Source organism: Copidosoma floridanum, unplaced genomic scaffold, assembly GCF_036245765.1.
Source record: "Copidosoma floridanum isolate Cflo_tuat_1 unplaced genomic scaffold, Cflo_Japanese_pri ptg000030l, whole genome shotgun sequence".
Taxonomy (NCBI): Eukaryota; Metazoa; Arthropoda; class Insecta; order Hymenoptera; family Encyrtidae; genus Copidosoma; species Copidosoma floridanum.
Window position 1 is genome coordinate 13319348 of NW_028321907.1, and position 17201 is coordinate 13336548.

The following is a 17201-nucleotide window of genomic DNA, read 5'->3' on the forward strand; positions in this document are numbered from 1 at the left end:
GATCGCGGTATCTCCGAGCGAGGGTTATTGAAAATTTATTGCACTCGTCGTTGGGGCTCACGCGAGTTTCTTTACTATTATCATTGTTTTAGAAACAATTTGCTTTTCAAACGAAGCTCCACCAGTCGTAAAAGTGTCTAAGCCTGGCTCTTTTGTTCTGGGGCGCTTTTAATTTGTTGGGAAAATTTTGCGACCGTAAAATTTCAGGATGCCACATTTGTTTGAAATGTTGCTTCTACTTTCGACTATCACTCCAAAAAAAGATAAATAATTACGGAACCATTTTTACCATCGACAGCCGGGCAAATAAAAATGAAAAAAGGAATCGATTGAAAAAAAAAGTCCCAGCCATGTGCACAGCAGTGAATGACAATCCCTCACTGCGGCATACTATAGAATGACCAATCAGTGTCGATGCGCGCGTCCACATCCGGAGCCGTGGTGCAACTGTTCGTCCGTGATGCGTGAACTAATATTGCTGCACACAGGGGTATATAGAGAGAGATGCGTCCAATAGCCCCCAATGGTAATGTGACAGATGCAATGACGTTCCCGCAATCCCTGACCGCATTGAAGTACAAACGCGTACACGCGGGAGCGCAAGAGAAGATCCCCCGGATGTAGCTCGAGCTTGCATGTAGTACAAATTGACATGAATATTTCTCTCTGTGCGATACGTACAACACGTTGTACTCTGGCTAAGGTTATCGATAAATCTTTGACTGGAGGGACTGGTTAGGCGACGCGATCGCCACAGGGGAGTCCAGTGGAAGGATTTTGATTCCATCGGTGTCTTTGGTTCCGAGCTGGAGGACTGTGGTTGTTCACGTGCACTGTACGCGATGATTGCCGTCTATTGATACACGCATTGCACGCACGATTATCATTGCATACAACATAACGTAACTCTCAACTGTCTGTCGTTTGCGTGCACTGCAGATATATCGAAGGTCCAGTGTTGCCTGACAGGTCCACCAACTCATATGTGCATTAAAATAAAGCGTAGCTCACTGTTATTGTGGATACTTTGACCTGAACAGAGGACAATTAAATTCGTGCTGCTTCTTTCTTGGTGGTTAGAGTTTGCAACTTTACCTGTTATTTCCAATAAAAATTTCAATACCAATTACGTAGGGTGGTTATAAAATTAAGTGCCCCTACATGTAATGAAATATAATTGAGCGACTGTAGTTTGTAAGAGTTATATACTTACGTTATAGTACGTGAAATCGATAAAATGTACAGTGCTTTTGTGCTGAATAAAGGCGCTTGAAGAAATTAATATTGTACATCGTGTGTCATTTTTGTTCAATATTAGTGTTTAAAAAAAGTTTGTTTTTTTTTTATAAAAAAAGATTTTAAAAAATTTTTCTTTAAATTCTGTTTTTTTTCCACCAAAATTATCATAAAGATTACAAAATTATTTATTCACACCAAATTATTAATAATTGTAAATACTAGATGTTAGAATTTAGGGTAGGCACTGCTGACAATAATAAAACAATGTTCTAGTGAGAAACAATTTTTTAATTTTTTTTATTTCAGATTCTTTTTTACTTCAATTTCCAAATCATATGACAGGTTGATACAACAATACCTCTATTGCGAAGAGAAAACAACTATCAGCGCAAACGTTACAGATTAGTCGGTGGTCTCGTCCATTCTAACTTCGGTGGCATCTTTTCGACCATCCATACGGATTATAATGGTTACAGCTTTTCCGTAAGCATGTATTTTTAAACGATTCGCTGAGCTTTTAGCGTTTTTGTTTTTAATTCTCCTGATTCGCCACTGAAATCGATAAAGTGAGGGAACCTCGAGAAATGTTTTGTACATCTCAAAGTTGGATAATAAAAACAAACGGCACGTATTTTTTCCAATAATGTTATAAATAATACAATAATAATTAGTTCGAATTAAAAATTACAATACAATACAATAAAAGTATCAATACAATAATATTTAAATTGATATTATCAAGTGCGAAAGGTATGTGACGACGATACGAGTAATTAGTACGACGCAGTTGTAATAATTTGTGATACGATAAAAATAATATTTATAATATTACATCATAGCGTTTGAGCAATATTATTAACAGTAGAAAGAACATTGTTGTATTGCTAACAATATTGCCAGCTCGATAGTGTCATTTACAATCGACGTTTCTCGGTTGGTACAATGTAAGGTAATCGTCTAAACACAATGTCTGTGTGCCTCTTTGTGTCTTTTTTTTTATTCTTTTTTTTTTTTTTTTTTTTTTTTTTCGTCTCATGTGCACCGACACGTTAACGTTCTACGGATAGACCAATAAAATGTGTTTACTACGTATAATTATTTATATATAAAGAACTTTGGTTACGCAAAAATAGACGACGAGATTGTTTATATGTATATATTTATAATATTTATATCGTTAGCACTTTTTCGTCCCTCAGCGCAACTATCAACTTTTCTTTCTCTCGTCACAAGCATCCTCATTATCATTTTAACACGCGACACACTTTTTTCACTCATTATTACGAGCAACGAACGTTAATAGTTTACAACTGAATACGTCTCTTTTTTTTCTTCTTCTTCTTCTATAAACAAATTTACAAGTTTTCCGTACAGTTACGGACAAAGGGTCGATTGAATACGATCATTAAAGCAGGATGACGCATTGTACACACGTATTGTTCCTTACGACACGGGGAATACATAAATAATAATCAAAGGGGAAAAGGTGGGCAGGTAAATGCGGGGAGTGTGGACACAACGGCCGATTATGCCTGGCCTAGGCGTACAGCCGCGCGGAACGTACCAATGGAATATACAACAATGAAATTCGTACGCGTTTGTGGGTGTGTTTTTTTTTCAACTCGTACTTTTTTCTTCTCTTTTACTTTTTTTAAGAACAACAAATGCGGAAATTCACGTATCGAGTGGAAAAGAAGCTCGACTATTTAAACTTCATTCGAGCTCATGACAAATATTATTGACAAAAAATCATGCGATAATCGAATATTTTCGCAAAACAAACATCAACGGCACGTGTACAAGTGAGTAACCCTAAGACAGTCGCAAAAGAGAAAAACAATCACAGTCAATGCAGATCCGCGGTGACACGCCCTCTCGATTTTCTACACTTTCCACGCCCTCAAATCATAAAACCAAAAGCTCTGGTCGCCAAAACAACCCGCCGCCAAATTAGGGATGCATCCCCGTCGCAGCGCCCAGCCTCGAGCCCGCCGCGTAGAGCGAGTAGGGCGAGAAGTACGGGGGGAGACCGGCAGCGGCCGCGGCCGCCGCAGCCGCTGCCGCCGAGTGTGGATGCGACGGTGGCAGGGACAGCCCTAGAGCCGAGAGGTGGGGGTGCGGGGGTCCGGGGTAGGGCCCCTTGCCATACGGGTGATACCTAGCACTCGCCAGAGGACTGAGGGGCGGCGTCGGATAGCTCCTCGAGAGGAGAGGGTGCCCGGGCGGGGTGAGCAACGACATGGTGGCGGCCGCGGCCGCGGCGGCCGAGTCCCCGGTGTGGCTCCTGTAGTGCTGGACCAGCTCGTCCGTGCTCGCGAACCTCTTGCCGCAGTAGGCCGTGTCGGTGCCCACCCAGCTGCAGATGTAGGGCAGCTGGGTCGCCGCGGCCAGGGCCACCATCTGGGCGTAGGCCGCGTAGGGGCTCGCAGTCATGGACGGAGGGGGTGCGGGCGAGGCGGCGGCGGCGGTCGCGGAGGGCGAGGGAGCTGATGTTTGCTGTTGCTTGTGGTCGCACTGGGCGCAGCCCGCGGGGCAGGCGGCGCTGGGACTGGTGCTGCTGGGGAGCTTGGAACCGTTCACGGGCGAGGTGGCGGCTGCAGCAGCGGCGGCGCCGAGGAGGTGGCTGTTGAGGGGACAACCGGTGCAGAAGGGGTCCCGGCAGACGGGCACTAGGGCTTCGGCGCCGGTGGCTGTCTTTATGCGGGTGTAGCCGAGGTACGGGTTGACGGCCAGGCCGTTCTTGAGGGCCGTGTGCTGGGACATGAGCGAGCTGGCGGTCATGGGGTCCATGGGTGGCAGCTGGGCCGGGAAGGGCAGACCGTACGCGGCCGAGGGCGTCGTCGTCGTGGTGGCACCACCGGCAGCGGAGGTCGACAGACTCAGGGCCGACGGTCTGAAGCAGCTGGTGCTCTGGACTAGGTGGTCCTGGTAGGCGGAGGAGTACGCGGCCAGGTGACTACTGTAGGCCGTCGATTTGGACGACGGCTGCTGCTGTTGCAGGCTCGACGGGCTGTGGGACGAGGCGGATCTGGAGGCGGCGTCTTCCCTCGCTAGCCTTGCGCTCGGCGACTCGCGGTGCGTACTGTCCCCGGGGGTGGAGCTCTTGCGACCCTGGGGCGTGAGGGCACGGCTGCCGCTGCCCGATGAGGCACTCTGGTTGCTGGAGCAGCGCTTCCCCCCGGGCGTCCGAGAGCGGGAGGTGCTGCCACCACCACCGGGATTCGAGTTGGCGGAGGGGACGCGCTGCTCGGGGCTGGATACCTTGTCCCGCGACACGCAGGACTCATAAGGCTTGAAGCTGCTGGTGGGCTTGGTTTCTGAGAACGCGGACGACATTGACGATGACGTGGAGTTGTTGCTCTGGGACGATGGTGACGATTTGTCGCGACTCGACGAGTCTGACGATGATGACGAGGTGGTCGACCCCGACTTTGACAGTTTTTGGGACTTGTCGAGCGGCACCAGCTGGGACTTGCTCGTTGGCGGGTCCACGCCTATTTGACTGCACGTCTGGGCGAGGAGAGCCAGGGGACTCTTTTTTGCGTCCAGCTGCAACAGAAATAACAAGGTAAAATGATTAATCGATTTGATTAATACATAATATTATGTGGTACCCTCGTAAAAGCACATTAGTCAATTGTTCAACAGATGAGGAATCGATGACTAGGAACTGATGGTTCATTCACACTGGTATTGTAGGGTCTTAGAGCTGATGGTGATAAAATGGGCCGTACAAACCTTAGAGAATATATACATGGAGGAAGCATTGTATGCTCCGACCGCGAGACGAGAAGAGAGAGACAAAAGACAAATAGCAGTACAACCTTTCTCTCTCTTACACGCCTCTGATTGGTTGGCTCCCTCCCGTATATATAGGTATAGTCGTGTCCACGAGTGGCGGTCGTGGGGGAACAGAGCAGATATATATAGCCAATACCTTACCTCTCCTCCTCTCCAGCAGACGCGCAGGGACTCCCGCCAAATTATACCAATGATATAGGGAAATATATGTAACCTAAGCTCTGATGAAAAAGAACTTATATATTACATCTGTAGCATGCCTGGCACTTTGTGACCATGGCCGAGTGGGCTAAGTACCGTTCACAGAAAAATAATTTTTGGTCGGCTTTGTTATCGAATCTTGGGAAAAAAATTTTTTTTTTTCACAGTACACCTTTTTATCACAAATTAATGTGAATACATTTGGAAAAATAAAATTACAATTTATTTACGGTTATTGAGGATGAGAATATAATGTATGTATAATAAATCAATGTACAATATTTTACATTAGTCGCTGTTTATTAACGAAATAACTTTTAAAAAATTGACAAAAATTAGAAGAAAAGTAGTAAAGGATGATATTACTAAAAAACTCACTAAATAATGTGCGAATACATGTGTATATAAGTAAATAATTAAAGTAATCGATACAATACATGGACCAAGGACTTTTAAGTAAACGTTAAACATCAACAGTTTTATGAAAAATATTTCAATTATCAAAGGATATAAGAATGCTTTCAATTTTGACAATAGAATGTTTTTATTCATTTCTAAATAAAATTAACTTAGTGTAAACTCTGCGGACTTTCTTTTTTGATTTACTGACTTGAGATTCGTAATGATGTACCCTAATTCTTAAATAAGTAAAAATTATTTGTTTAAGTAAGTTACGTCGGTGTTTACCAGGATCGTTTGTGTGTAAGATTTCCAAAAAATGTGCTGGAATGGATCGTTCAACAATTTTAGAGAGCTCTATGAAGATACCCTTTTTTTTCTTATAAAAAAATCGAAAAGATCTTTCAATGATCTTGCAGACGTCAATAACATCTTTCGACGGTAAAATTAACCTGCCACGATTTTTTCTCTCTGTTAAAGCAGAGTAAGTTTCATCAGAGGTCAAGGTCAAAGGGCACTGAAAGCATTTACTTTTTTTTAATATATAACGCACAGTGAATCCAGCTAAATGCCCGACCACGTTATCTATGTATTTTTTATTTGTCCGCTGACCATAAAAATCGTGCGACTGAAGATCAAACGTACTATCGGAGTTACAATCTACATCTTCACTACACTCAGTATCGTTGTCAATCGGATTATTAGATTCTACAGTAACACGAAGAAGCTCGGTGCTATCTTGGCTTAAACAATTAGATTTTACTGATTCTTTAACATCTGCATGAATCAATAATTTTTTATAAATAGAAATGAATTGATGGCAGGTAGGATTGTTGTTAAATCCACCTTTGGATCGCACAGCACTAAAAAAATTTTCAAGGTGGTCCTGTGATAATTTATATGTAAGAAGAAATGAATCCGATCCAGTAAAATAAATATCATAAATATGAGCAACATTGTGTAGGGACGCTATCATACCGACAAATCCAGCTTTTCTTTTAGAGTGAATGACAAGCGATCCGTCCTGCATTTTGAGGCATTGAAGGTATGTTACAATTTTAGTAATTTTTTCCTTTATTTCTTTAATATTACTACGCGAAATTGCATTTTTTGATTTACTCTTATCAAACAAGCTTCTCGAGTTTAAGATATCGAATGCTTCGTTTATAATCGAACAAAACTTAGCAGTACCCTCGCACTGTGTAAAGTCGTTTTCGTTTTCATCATCTTTTAAATACAATAAGGCAGTTGAGACACTTTCACTTAAAGTTTGAGCTGCAAGTTTGACGTTCATTTTGTTTTCTGTGAAGTTAATGTGTTGCCTTCGGATTTTCGTACCTGGATGCACTCCTTGAGCTTCTTGAAAATCCACTAATTTGCGTAAAAAATCCCAGGAAATCACTTGACCCTCATCATCATAAAAATTGTACTTGCCCAGAGCATTTCTAATTAATTTCAAAACGTGACAACCGTCAAATATTAGATGCACAAGATTACCATCAGTAGGATGTACAAAAAAATTCTCGGTATAATTTTCTGTACCAGGCGCTACACCTAGATATAAGCCCATACTAATGTTGGATTGCAAATTATCAAAAGTTAGGGACACAACAGTAACACCAGTAGGACTTAAAGCTGTTAAAATATCTTTTACAATCTCAGCTTTTTCTTCTCCTCCCAACGAATTTACAAAATAGTACGCAACTGGTATTTTCCAATTACCATTAACTGCTACAAGCATAAAAACCAAAGCATTTTCGGCTGCTGGTACATTTTCGGAGTCTACATTTTTTCCTACATCTATGTAGCCATATTCCTTACCACTGATATTGTCAATGTGTTTTTTTATTTTCATTTCATCAAACATTAAACTGCATAAAATTTTTTTATCAGCGTTTTTCTCTCTCTCTGCTTGGACCTTCCTCGAAACCGCGTCAATACTTAGTTTACTTATACCTGATGTACATGGCAAGTTTGCATGCCATTTAGTAATCGTATTGGGATGCGGTAAGTGTTTCATAAATTTTTCACGTACGTAATTATAAGCATTAGGCGAGTAAAAGTGCAACGTTGTTGCAAAAGATCGTAATTCCAACGGAAATTTTGATTTGCGCTTTGGCCTATCCAACACTCTCTTGATGATGCTTCTCGCTTCAATAGATAACGTATCCTGCAATATGTATAAGAAATGAGAAATAAAATTGGAGGTCTAAATTAAACTTAACTTATTATTTAGCATAAGGTAAAAAAAAATTTTTAATGAGTCTGATACATATTTTAAAATCAAAAAAAGTTTACTTTTAAATAAATTGTCGTGATGCACACGTTCCAGCGTAACAAATACTTATTTCCACTCTACTTGAGATGGAATAAGTTAATTTTAACATTTTTTAACGTCTCAGGGCGTGTTCAGCAATAATTAAAAGAGGAATCACAGGAATTATGTTTGGGAAAATTTTATTTTGTAAGAAATTTCCAATGCAAAGTACAGTGCATAAATCATAATACTTTTTCATTACATTTAAAAATAAACAGCGAAAACCTCTACTGTTCATAAAAAAATCGATTTGTAAAAAAGAAAACAATTGACATAAAAGAAATAGACAGTCATACTCCAGTTTTTATCATTGGTAATATGGATCTTACACGAGAAAAAAAAAAAAAAAAAGCTCAATACGCACTTTTTTTCATCCTAATTTTCAATGGAACGAAATTCAAGCTTATTGACAGTCAATTTGTAAAAAATGATGTTTGTATAAAAAATCTAGTTATAATACTGTTACAGTGGGGTGCCAGATCATGATTTTAAATTTATACCAAAAAATATGTATTACGGGAACGAATTTTGAATTATAGGACTTACTTTAAGAATGCTAGACACTTTATCACAAATATAGTTCTTATTTTGTATGTGGCGAAGTAAAGACTGTGAGTCTTTCACTTTTTTCTGTGACCGGTACAACCTGTTGCTCAAAATTCGGTTCCTTCTTTGCGACATCGATACCTCCCTTTGAGCCTTCAACAACAACCGTTTCATTTTTTTTTCATTATCTGTAGTAGCTTCTATAGAATTACTATTGAAATTAGCTATTGACTTCACTGGACTCTTCGAAGCCACAGCCTTCACACTGAAACAACGAAAAAAGTTGAAATATAAGTTCCAGTATGCGCATTGACAATTTTTTAAAAATAAACATTCATCTGAGTACTTATGCTTGCTAGAAGTTTCATCAATAGTATCTTCAGAGCAATGAGGGCTTTTACATAATATCTCCGTAGAAGCAAAATCCACCGATTCATGTTCAACATATGAATTGTTCAATTTTTTATCCAAAGAAGTATGCTCAGCCGGAGAATCATTGGCGGACACTTCAATGGTATTAATTTCATCAATCTGACTGGTACTGCTTGATATTTTATTTTTTGTAACATTCTTCTGGAAAGTATCGTTAGCAAAAGAGCTGCTGCAGGCACTTATCTCTGCGGCATTTAATCTAAGTGTATAAAAAATTTATTAGCTAGAAAATACAAACATTATGTACAACAGAGCATATAATATAAGACAAGATCCATTACTGGTTATCTGCAAAAACTGTTGGAACACAGCCTTTTTTAATTCTTAGCCTTTTTCCTGTTCCAGAACTAAAACAGTTTGATTCAAAATGTTGGGAGCAAACGTATAAATAAGATTTCTCTTCAACAGTGAAAAAACGATTCAACTCGTACAGCCATTTTCCTCTGTCTTCTTGATTTTTTGGTAACCTTCAATAATACATATTTTCTACATTTTAAAAGACTGTTCTCGTAAAAACTCGAATAAGCAAACTTGTTAACTTACTGATGAAATGATAAACTCCTGGCTCCAGGATCATCACTTTGAACCTTACATGTAGGCACACAACATTTCACAGGCATTTTTTATTATTTTCAATAGCAACTAAGTTTGAATTACATTCAAATGAACAAATAGCAAAATGTAACGAGAAATGTAATCGTATACGTCTTCTCTGCAATATTTACATCATCTTTTTATATATATAACATACGATCAGCTGTGAGCTGTCTGCAATTATCTCAGAGAATATGTATATATATACATATATATATATATGTATATACAGCTCTTCTGCTCCGTTCTCCTCGAGTCCCGAGTCCCCCACTTCTACCGCATCATAGCAGAACTATACCTATATATACGGAAGGGGGCCAACCAATCAGAGGCGTGTAAGAGAGAGAAAGGTTGTACTGCTATTTGTCTTTTGTCTCTCTCTTCTCGTCTCGCGGTCGGAGCATACAATGCTTCCTCCATGTATATATTCTCTAAGGTACAAACAGTGACTGTACTGAAGAAACACGTGAAAAAGCTTCCGACCGTACGTAAGTTTAATCGACTCATCCCATAGAGCCTCTTTGACAAACGTCACTCTTCCCCAACGCCTATACAAATTATATATTTACGTTGCATCACAGATTGGATATTCGAAAGTCAACTCTCTGCCCGTCAGAGGGTTGTACAACGTCATTTTGACTGCGCGCTAACTTGCATAAGCTCCCCGAATGTAGGTTCGCGCGTCGTCGGCGACTGTTTGTACAGATGTCGGGCGTCTTGCTCGTAGAGCCAGTTAAACAGCTAACAGAATCAATGCAGCGGCAGGGCACACGAATTGTGTCGACTGTCGGCCTCCCTCGTCACCAGGCGGGTTCGGTGTTCGGTGCAAGTATGGGCGAAATGCAGCCAGTTACTTAACAACAACAACACCGACGACGAGAGAGAGAATGGGTCGGGGGAAAGTGGGAGAGGTAAACCGATTCTAATGGATTAATGCCGCTGGGCTGGGCTCCCCTACGTACAGCGTCACACTGGCAATACATCGACGCGTCCAAGTAGTCCGGATAATTCAAGCTCTTTGACAATTGATCAAGAAAATAACATCGGGAAACGCTTAAAGCTTCGGTACAAACATGTCGCCGCCTGTGGTTCTCGATCCAAACGAATTATCATGCCAATGTTCCACCCTGACATTACACACAAGTAGGTATACTTTGTTCGAATGGCAGAGGTTGGTTTACGAAAATTGCGGTGATTGGATGTAATATCCGAGGAAAGGGGGGTCACGGTGCCATTGGCCTCTCGGAGCGCGTGGCTGGCTTTCGGGAATAATTACGGAGATTAGCAAACTCGATCGAAATCCCGGCGAGTATAAACAATTACCAGCGGTACGTTATATATATATGATATAATGACATACCACCGTCCCGTGTTTGGGTGGCGGCGATATCTTGCTTTTGATATATACACACATATTTTACGTGTACACATTTAATATATTTACAACGCCTCTAATCGCACAAGAGATAAAAACAGGTCGCGACACGATTTATCGACGTGCGGGTATACGTACGCGACGATGATTTATCGTCCCGGTCGATTAATTCGACGCGCGAAACCACAACAGGCACCGAGCTCCATGAACATTGTTCGATGCTAAATTGCACGGTGTCCGAGAGAGACGTCGGGAAGCGTGTAATAGATAACCGGGGAAATTAATTAGCCCGACAAGCGGACCTCGATGGAGCAACAGGGTGTAAACACCGAGAGCGCGGTATAATGATTCGAGGGGGGAAAAAAGAGAAAAGACGACGTTTACAAGCCGGTATGGCGGCAGGAGGCTTTTCCGCGAGGGTGTTACATGTATCTGCGCGCGCGTGGGCTCGAAGAGCCGTGAAAATTTACTGCTAATTATATCTCTCGGCGGAGTGTATTTTATACCTGTGCAACTCGAACTAGTGGGCGAGAAGTGCGAGAGGCGAGGGTTTAAAGTTTATCATCGAGAGCGAGGGTGGGTTTGCGTATACAGTCACAAACTCGCTCAACCGACCGGCTAATAGATAGTCACTTTCGGGTCGTTATCTCGCGTGAAGAAATATAGTCAAAAGTAATTAATTACGCCCGGGACATTAGCGCTCGGCCGCCTTTACCCCGGCGAGGGTCTAATAAAGCGCCCGAGCTAATGAAATGTAACTTAATTGTCGGATTAGAGGCTGCGGGGATTTCGCGTGTAAAACCCAAGGAGAACCGACCAGCGATGACTGTGCTCGTACTCTCGTTCTTGGGCATCGGGACTCTCGTGCGAATTGTTTCGCAAGAATTTACAGCTGTATATATATATACGCTGCGAGGAGTGGATGTACGGGTTTAATGCCAGCTGTGCTCGTCGGGATGATGATGACGATTGTTGAGAGAAAATAAAGCCGAATAGTTTAGAAAAAGGCACAAATAGTTTTGCAGTGGTAATGCCCGGTGGTGTGTAATGCTCAATCGTTTTATTGCAAACGATGAAGGGGAATAAATTTTTACAACCGCAGGAATTTTATGGTGCCCCGGATGCATTTATTACGTCGGATGAATTAATATTGCGGGCCTCTGTACAGATGTCGAAACTCGGGGAACAAATTTAGTCACCGATCGAGTTTCACTTTTATACAAGCGTATTTTTTTTTTTTTTTTTTTTTTTCTTATTCATTGAAAAGTTATTACGGAATAACACGAAAAAATTAAAAAAAAAAAAAAAAACAAGGAAATTTATGACCATTAGTTATACAACCACAGCGAAGCGATATTTGCTCGAATTCGCATTGATGAAAGAAATTTGTGCGTACGAAAATAAATGAATAAAAAAAAACATGTAGTCACATACGCACGGAATGGAGTTTTCAGAGTCGTCTCATATTTCAATCGGAACGAGAGACCGGTTTTTTTTTTATTTTTCGCCTGATCACGTCGGACGCGCCATCAATAAGTGTACGAGCTTGTCAAGCTACCGGAATAAAATTATAATTTATGCCCGGCTCTCTTTTACTCCGTTTCTTTCGCTCGTCATACAAACGCGATGATTTCACTGTGCGAAGGGGGGTGGGACCTGTTAAACACAGTGGTCGTACATCGAATTTTTGGGAATTCTCGACGAGCCGCTTTGTTTCGGAGTCTTTCGGACTCAAGTCCCGCAAAATCGACAACGCGCGCGTCGGCATTCCGGTCGATTATTTGAAACACCGGCACCTATACTCGCGTCAGAGACGTGCGGTGGAAACGTACTAGTCTCGCGGGGGTCACCGCGCGCTAATTGAAAATAATAGCTCGGCGAGTCGAGGAAACTGATAAAATCGTGAGCGCGCGCCTCGCGTTTGATGCTGTTTTATGGAAATGGGAGAGCGGAGGAGGAAAAAAAAAATAAGAGTAGGCTGGATTCGTGATGAAAATAAGCGGTCCCGCGTATTATCTCCCGCCGAGTGAATTTACGATGGAAATAACTATTCGGCGCCCAACCGATGAATTTTTTTCCTTTCTTTCTTTTCAACGTTTCACACGTGTATTGTACACACAAGCGCGAGCCGTACCTCGGGGAGGGGATAAATTTATCCGACGATGGCCTTTGATCTCTTTTGACTCTTGAAAAATAAGAGGCTCGTCACTGGGGTGACGATAAAGAAAAGTTATTATTGAACGGGTTTGGATAACCCAGGAGCAAAGTGTTATTTTGTTATCGCTGGGAGAGACACTACATCAGTGGGTCACATGAGCGCATTGCGGAAAACAGATAGACACGAGGGAGCGTCGCGTTGATTTACGAGTTTGTCGATTCACGAGGAGGACAGTGAGTGCACACATTAAACTGTTGTGGTTAATAATACGTGTCACGGGAGCGCACAGTGGCATTGTTGTATGCACGCATGCGTGTTCACGTGTATGTAAGAGCGTAGAGGAGGAAAGGATGAAAGAGGAGAGCGAGCGCTTTCCCGAGAGCTAGGTGGGTATTAATAAAAATTTCCTGAGATTTATTTCTTGCACGCGACTCGCCGCGCGAGACGCAAGATACATGGGAGCACATTTATCTCGGGCCGCGGGCGCATAAATCACGGCCATTTTTCTCGCTCTCTTCCTCCACCGACTGTATAATTTTATATTTTCATAATTTACCGCGCTGAAATTATCGGGTCGACTCTGCTGGACTTTTTTTTTCTTTTTTTTATTTCTCTCCTCTTTCGTTTCTAAATAAATTTTCGAGCCAACTTTTTTTTTCCTCGGGACACCCTGTGAGCGACGGATTAATTTTTTTTTTTTTTTTTTTTTTTCAATTTATTTATAAACAAATCGACGTGACTTTTCAGCCGAAAATACGTAATACTTCGCAAAACTGAAATTTTTTACAAAGCCGCCTTTTTTTAGCATCGTAAAAAACTAAAAATGCCATTTAAATCTCAAAAATACGCAAAGTGTTATCGCTGTTGAATCGTTGACGCAATTATTCCAATATCGGGCGAAAAACCTCGAAACCAATAAAAAACGAATTTATGTCCTTGTGCAAAAAAAAATATAGTCCATATCATCGGTAAACGCGTCGACGTACAACTAAATAAATTTTTATCAATGTAGCACGAGACGATTATCGTAATTTTTTTCCCAGCAACAAATTTTTCAAATGATAAAGTTTTACGTACAATTTCCGCAGAATAACAGACGCTCTCATTGAAAAAAAAAAAAAAAAAATGCCACCGCTTCACGCGTTAGGGAAACAAGGTACTCCGTCGTAGCGTGAAAGGCGTGAAAGGTCGCGGCAACAAGATTAAATGCCCAATAAACAAGGGCGTGAGGGGCCAAAGAAGAACCCGCACACGTATACCATCTCCCCCCCTTACGTGTACACCTATTGTGCTATAGACGATTCGAGAGCACCGAGCGATAAGGACACCCGATGCATCGGCAGTACTACCGTTTATCGGGCTGACAGGGGACAATGTAAACTAAGGGCCCACTCGGCGGGTAGTGACAAAACAGGATCCCCTTGGCCCATTCGTCGCGCATCATCCGCGTGAAATTTATATTTTCCAGCATCGACGAGGAGCCGCACTAAAATAAGCACATTGTTTCCTGTCGGAGAGAGGGCGCAAGGTAAATACACTGCGCAACCACGCCGATGAAAGTGAAACGGGGATGTAGAGAGAGAGAGAGAGAGAGCTTGATTTATGCGGTGCATAAATCGAAAGCGCGTCGCGTGAGACCGGAAAGCTCCGGTTCCCTCCTGCCGCCCCGAAAATAGTTTAAGCTCAACTCCTTCTTCCTCACTGACTCCGTGGATTACGTCAAATTGAGAGAGGACGAAGCAAACGTCCTTTATCAATGTGACCTCGCATGTGACGAAAGCTCACCATCCAAACCTACACCTTTGTTTCTTTTTTTTCCATCGTTCCGCGCGATTTGTCGTCCTTGCCGGTAGAAGTATATGCTATTAACTTTTTTTTGCCGTGTCTTTAATAGCATTTGCATTCGTTTCGCTGCTGCTGGTTTAGTGCACGTATATTCATGTATACACCCAGCGGACGCGGCCGGAATTTCACGGAGCGAATGAGCGCGGCTGTGCTGCATTGTGCCGGGACCGTAGTGTCGGAAGTGGTTGATTGCGATCTTTTTGTCTCTCTCTCTTTCTTTTTTCCATTTTACTTCTTTCTCCGCTTTGGCTGTTTCACGGGTGCGGCAATTTTTATTTGAATCGATGACTCGACGAAAAAAAAAATTGCAGCGGTTTTACGACGCGAGAAGAATCAAGACAAACTCGGAGCCGATTGCGCAACATTTCGGCGTTTGGTTGGAAAACGGGAGCCATAAAAACGCAGCACGTAACTCAGCGGGTTTTATGGGCTTATAAATTCGCGCAATTATTTTGACGGCGATTACGCGCGGGAATAATATTTACCCGATTAACCGGGAGATAATCAATCCGGTGGCGCAACTCGCGTCATCAATTACACCGCGTACGCAGCGGAGGAGAAAAGTCGAGCAGTAAAAGTAAAAAAAAAAAAAAAAAACAGCGTAGACACATAATTGATTGCAAAAACACGCGTATATCTGCGGAGCAGCTTGTAAATTCTCCGGGAAAACGAATTTATTTCGTTCCCTGAACCACACCACCACATCGGAACCCAAGCGCGTGGAAGATTAATTATCATTACAACTGTTGCGATATTACGCCAGTAACCCAATGGCAGAGGGTGAAATTAAACACAAACGAGCCAGCGGATGAAACAATAAAAAAAAGGCCATTTGATTGATGGCGCATAACGCCGCTGCACAGCTTCGCTCTATTCTTTAGCGCCACGCAGCGCGGTCCCGGCAATTTTTCTTGCCCACGGAGCGTAACTCTCGGGTGTGAAATATCGCGCTCTCTTCGTTGTGCTCTCTGCGACTTTTCCGTTCTGGCAATGTGTTTTGCGACACCTGCAGCGAGTTACGTTACTATTTGCGGTGTCACCGCGTCCTCGCGTCAGTAATGTTAAAACACCTGCACTACAAAAAAAAAAAAGTTTCAAAAAAAAAATTTATGAACTATATCCAAACGCAAAAGTAATAATAGCGTCTCCGAGTCGTTGTTGTGTAGGGGTTTCTGGAAGAGAGATCGGTAATCGAGAACCGATTTTTCAGGCTAGGCAGCTGGCCGTAAGCCGCTAAAGAACAGCCGCGAGAAATTGCGCACCAGCTAAATATTTGGCTTCCTGGGCATACCCAATAGATCACCATAAAACTAAGAATTAGCTGTTTGCTTTCTCTCGCGGCCGAAACGAGCGGGAATTTACAGCGAACGTAATCCGACCGTGTGTGCACGCTAGGGGGTGATAGTTTTTCTTTTTGGTCCTCGTCCGAAGGATCAAGCGTACAGAAAAAGGGATAAGGACTGACGGGAAAAACCAACGAAAGAGTAGGTAGTTAGTGCAACATAAATAAATGTCACTTACCGTCGTGGGTAGAGGTGTTATGTACTCCGGACGGAGGTACTGATTGGCGCTCGATGTCAGCATCTTGGGACCAGCCGTACCTACACTTCCCCCTTTGTCTTTCCTCTTCCTTCTTGTAATTATCTTCTTCTTCGGGCCTTCAAAATCACTTATCTTCAAACCCTAAACTCATGTCACCACATAATATTCCCTCGGCCTCATCATATATATTTTTTCACCACCTCACAGCTCGATACCTCAAAAAAAGTCTCGCACCAAACACTCGTCTATACTATCTATCCACGGAAGCGATACGCTCCAAATAAACATAAACAAATTTTTTTTCAAATCAGCAAGCTCTCGTTTTTTTTTTTCAAACCAAATACACACGGGCACTCGACGAAACACACAAAGCACCGTTTGTTACCGCATCACGCAGCAGAGTCTCATTGGTAATTACCGCATGTACTTATACAAGCATGTACAACTGAGGGAACACCTTTCCCGTGAACTTTGTTGAAGCCGTGCCTATAACTGTGACAGCGGCCCTCGTGCGTTCATACAGGACGGACTCCAAAGCGAGACTATCCCACGACCGGCGCAACTCTCTCGGCGCGGCCGGCAAGCGCCTCTGCTCCACTTCCCTCTCTTTCTTGCCACTGTGACCATATAAACGCTGTACGCGCGCGCACCAGCCGCTCGTATCAGTACACTCCGGGAGTCTGCATGAGTGGATATTATGTATACAGCGAAGGCCCTCCCATCAACCTTCGCCCCCCAGGATTGTGAGCGTT

At 42.5% G+C, this 17201-nt stretch overlaps 1 protein-coding gene across 5 annotated transcripts; it reads right to left on the minus strand.

Annotated features, from left to right (window-relative positions):
• Positions 1-1506: 1506 nt before the first annotated feature.
• LOC106643243 (zinc finger protein Noc) lies at positions 1507-16985 on the minus strand. 5 transcript variants are annotated; one of them, XM_089596822.1, is made up of 3 exons: positions 16429-16985; positions 4580-4788; positions 1507-4540 (listed from the first exon to the last, which is right to left on the minus strand). In XM_089596822.1, the coding sequence occupies exons 1-3, from the start codon at positions 16489-16491 to the stop codon at positions 3190-3192; spliced, it is 1623 nt and encodes a 540-aa protein (XP_089452948.1). In that variant the 5' UTR covers positions 16492-16985; the 3' UTR covers positions 1507-3189. The 5 variants fall into 5 exon arrangements, with proteins under 5 accessions (XP_089452948.1, XP_089452947.1, XP_089452949.1 ...); XM_089596821.1 differs by having other exon boundaries at positions 4571-4788; XM_089596823.1 differs by having other exon boundaries at positions 1507-4198; positions 4247-4788.
• Positions 16986-17201: the final 216 nt, after the last annotated feature.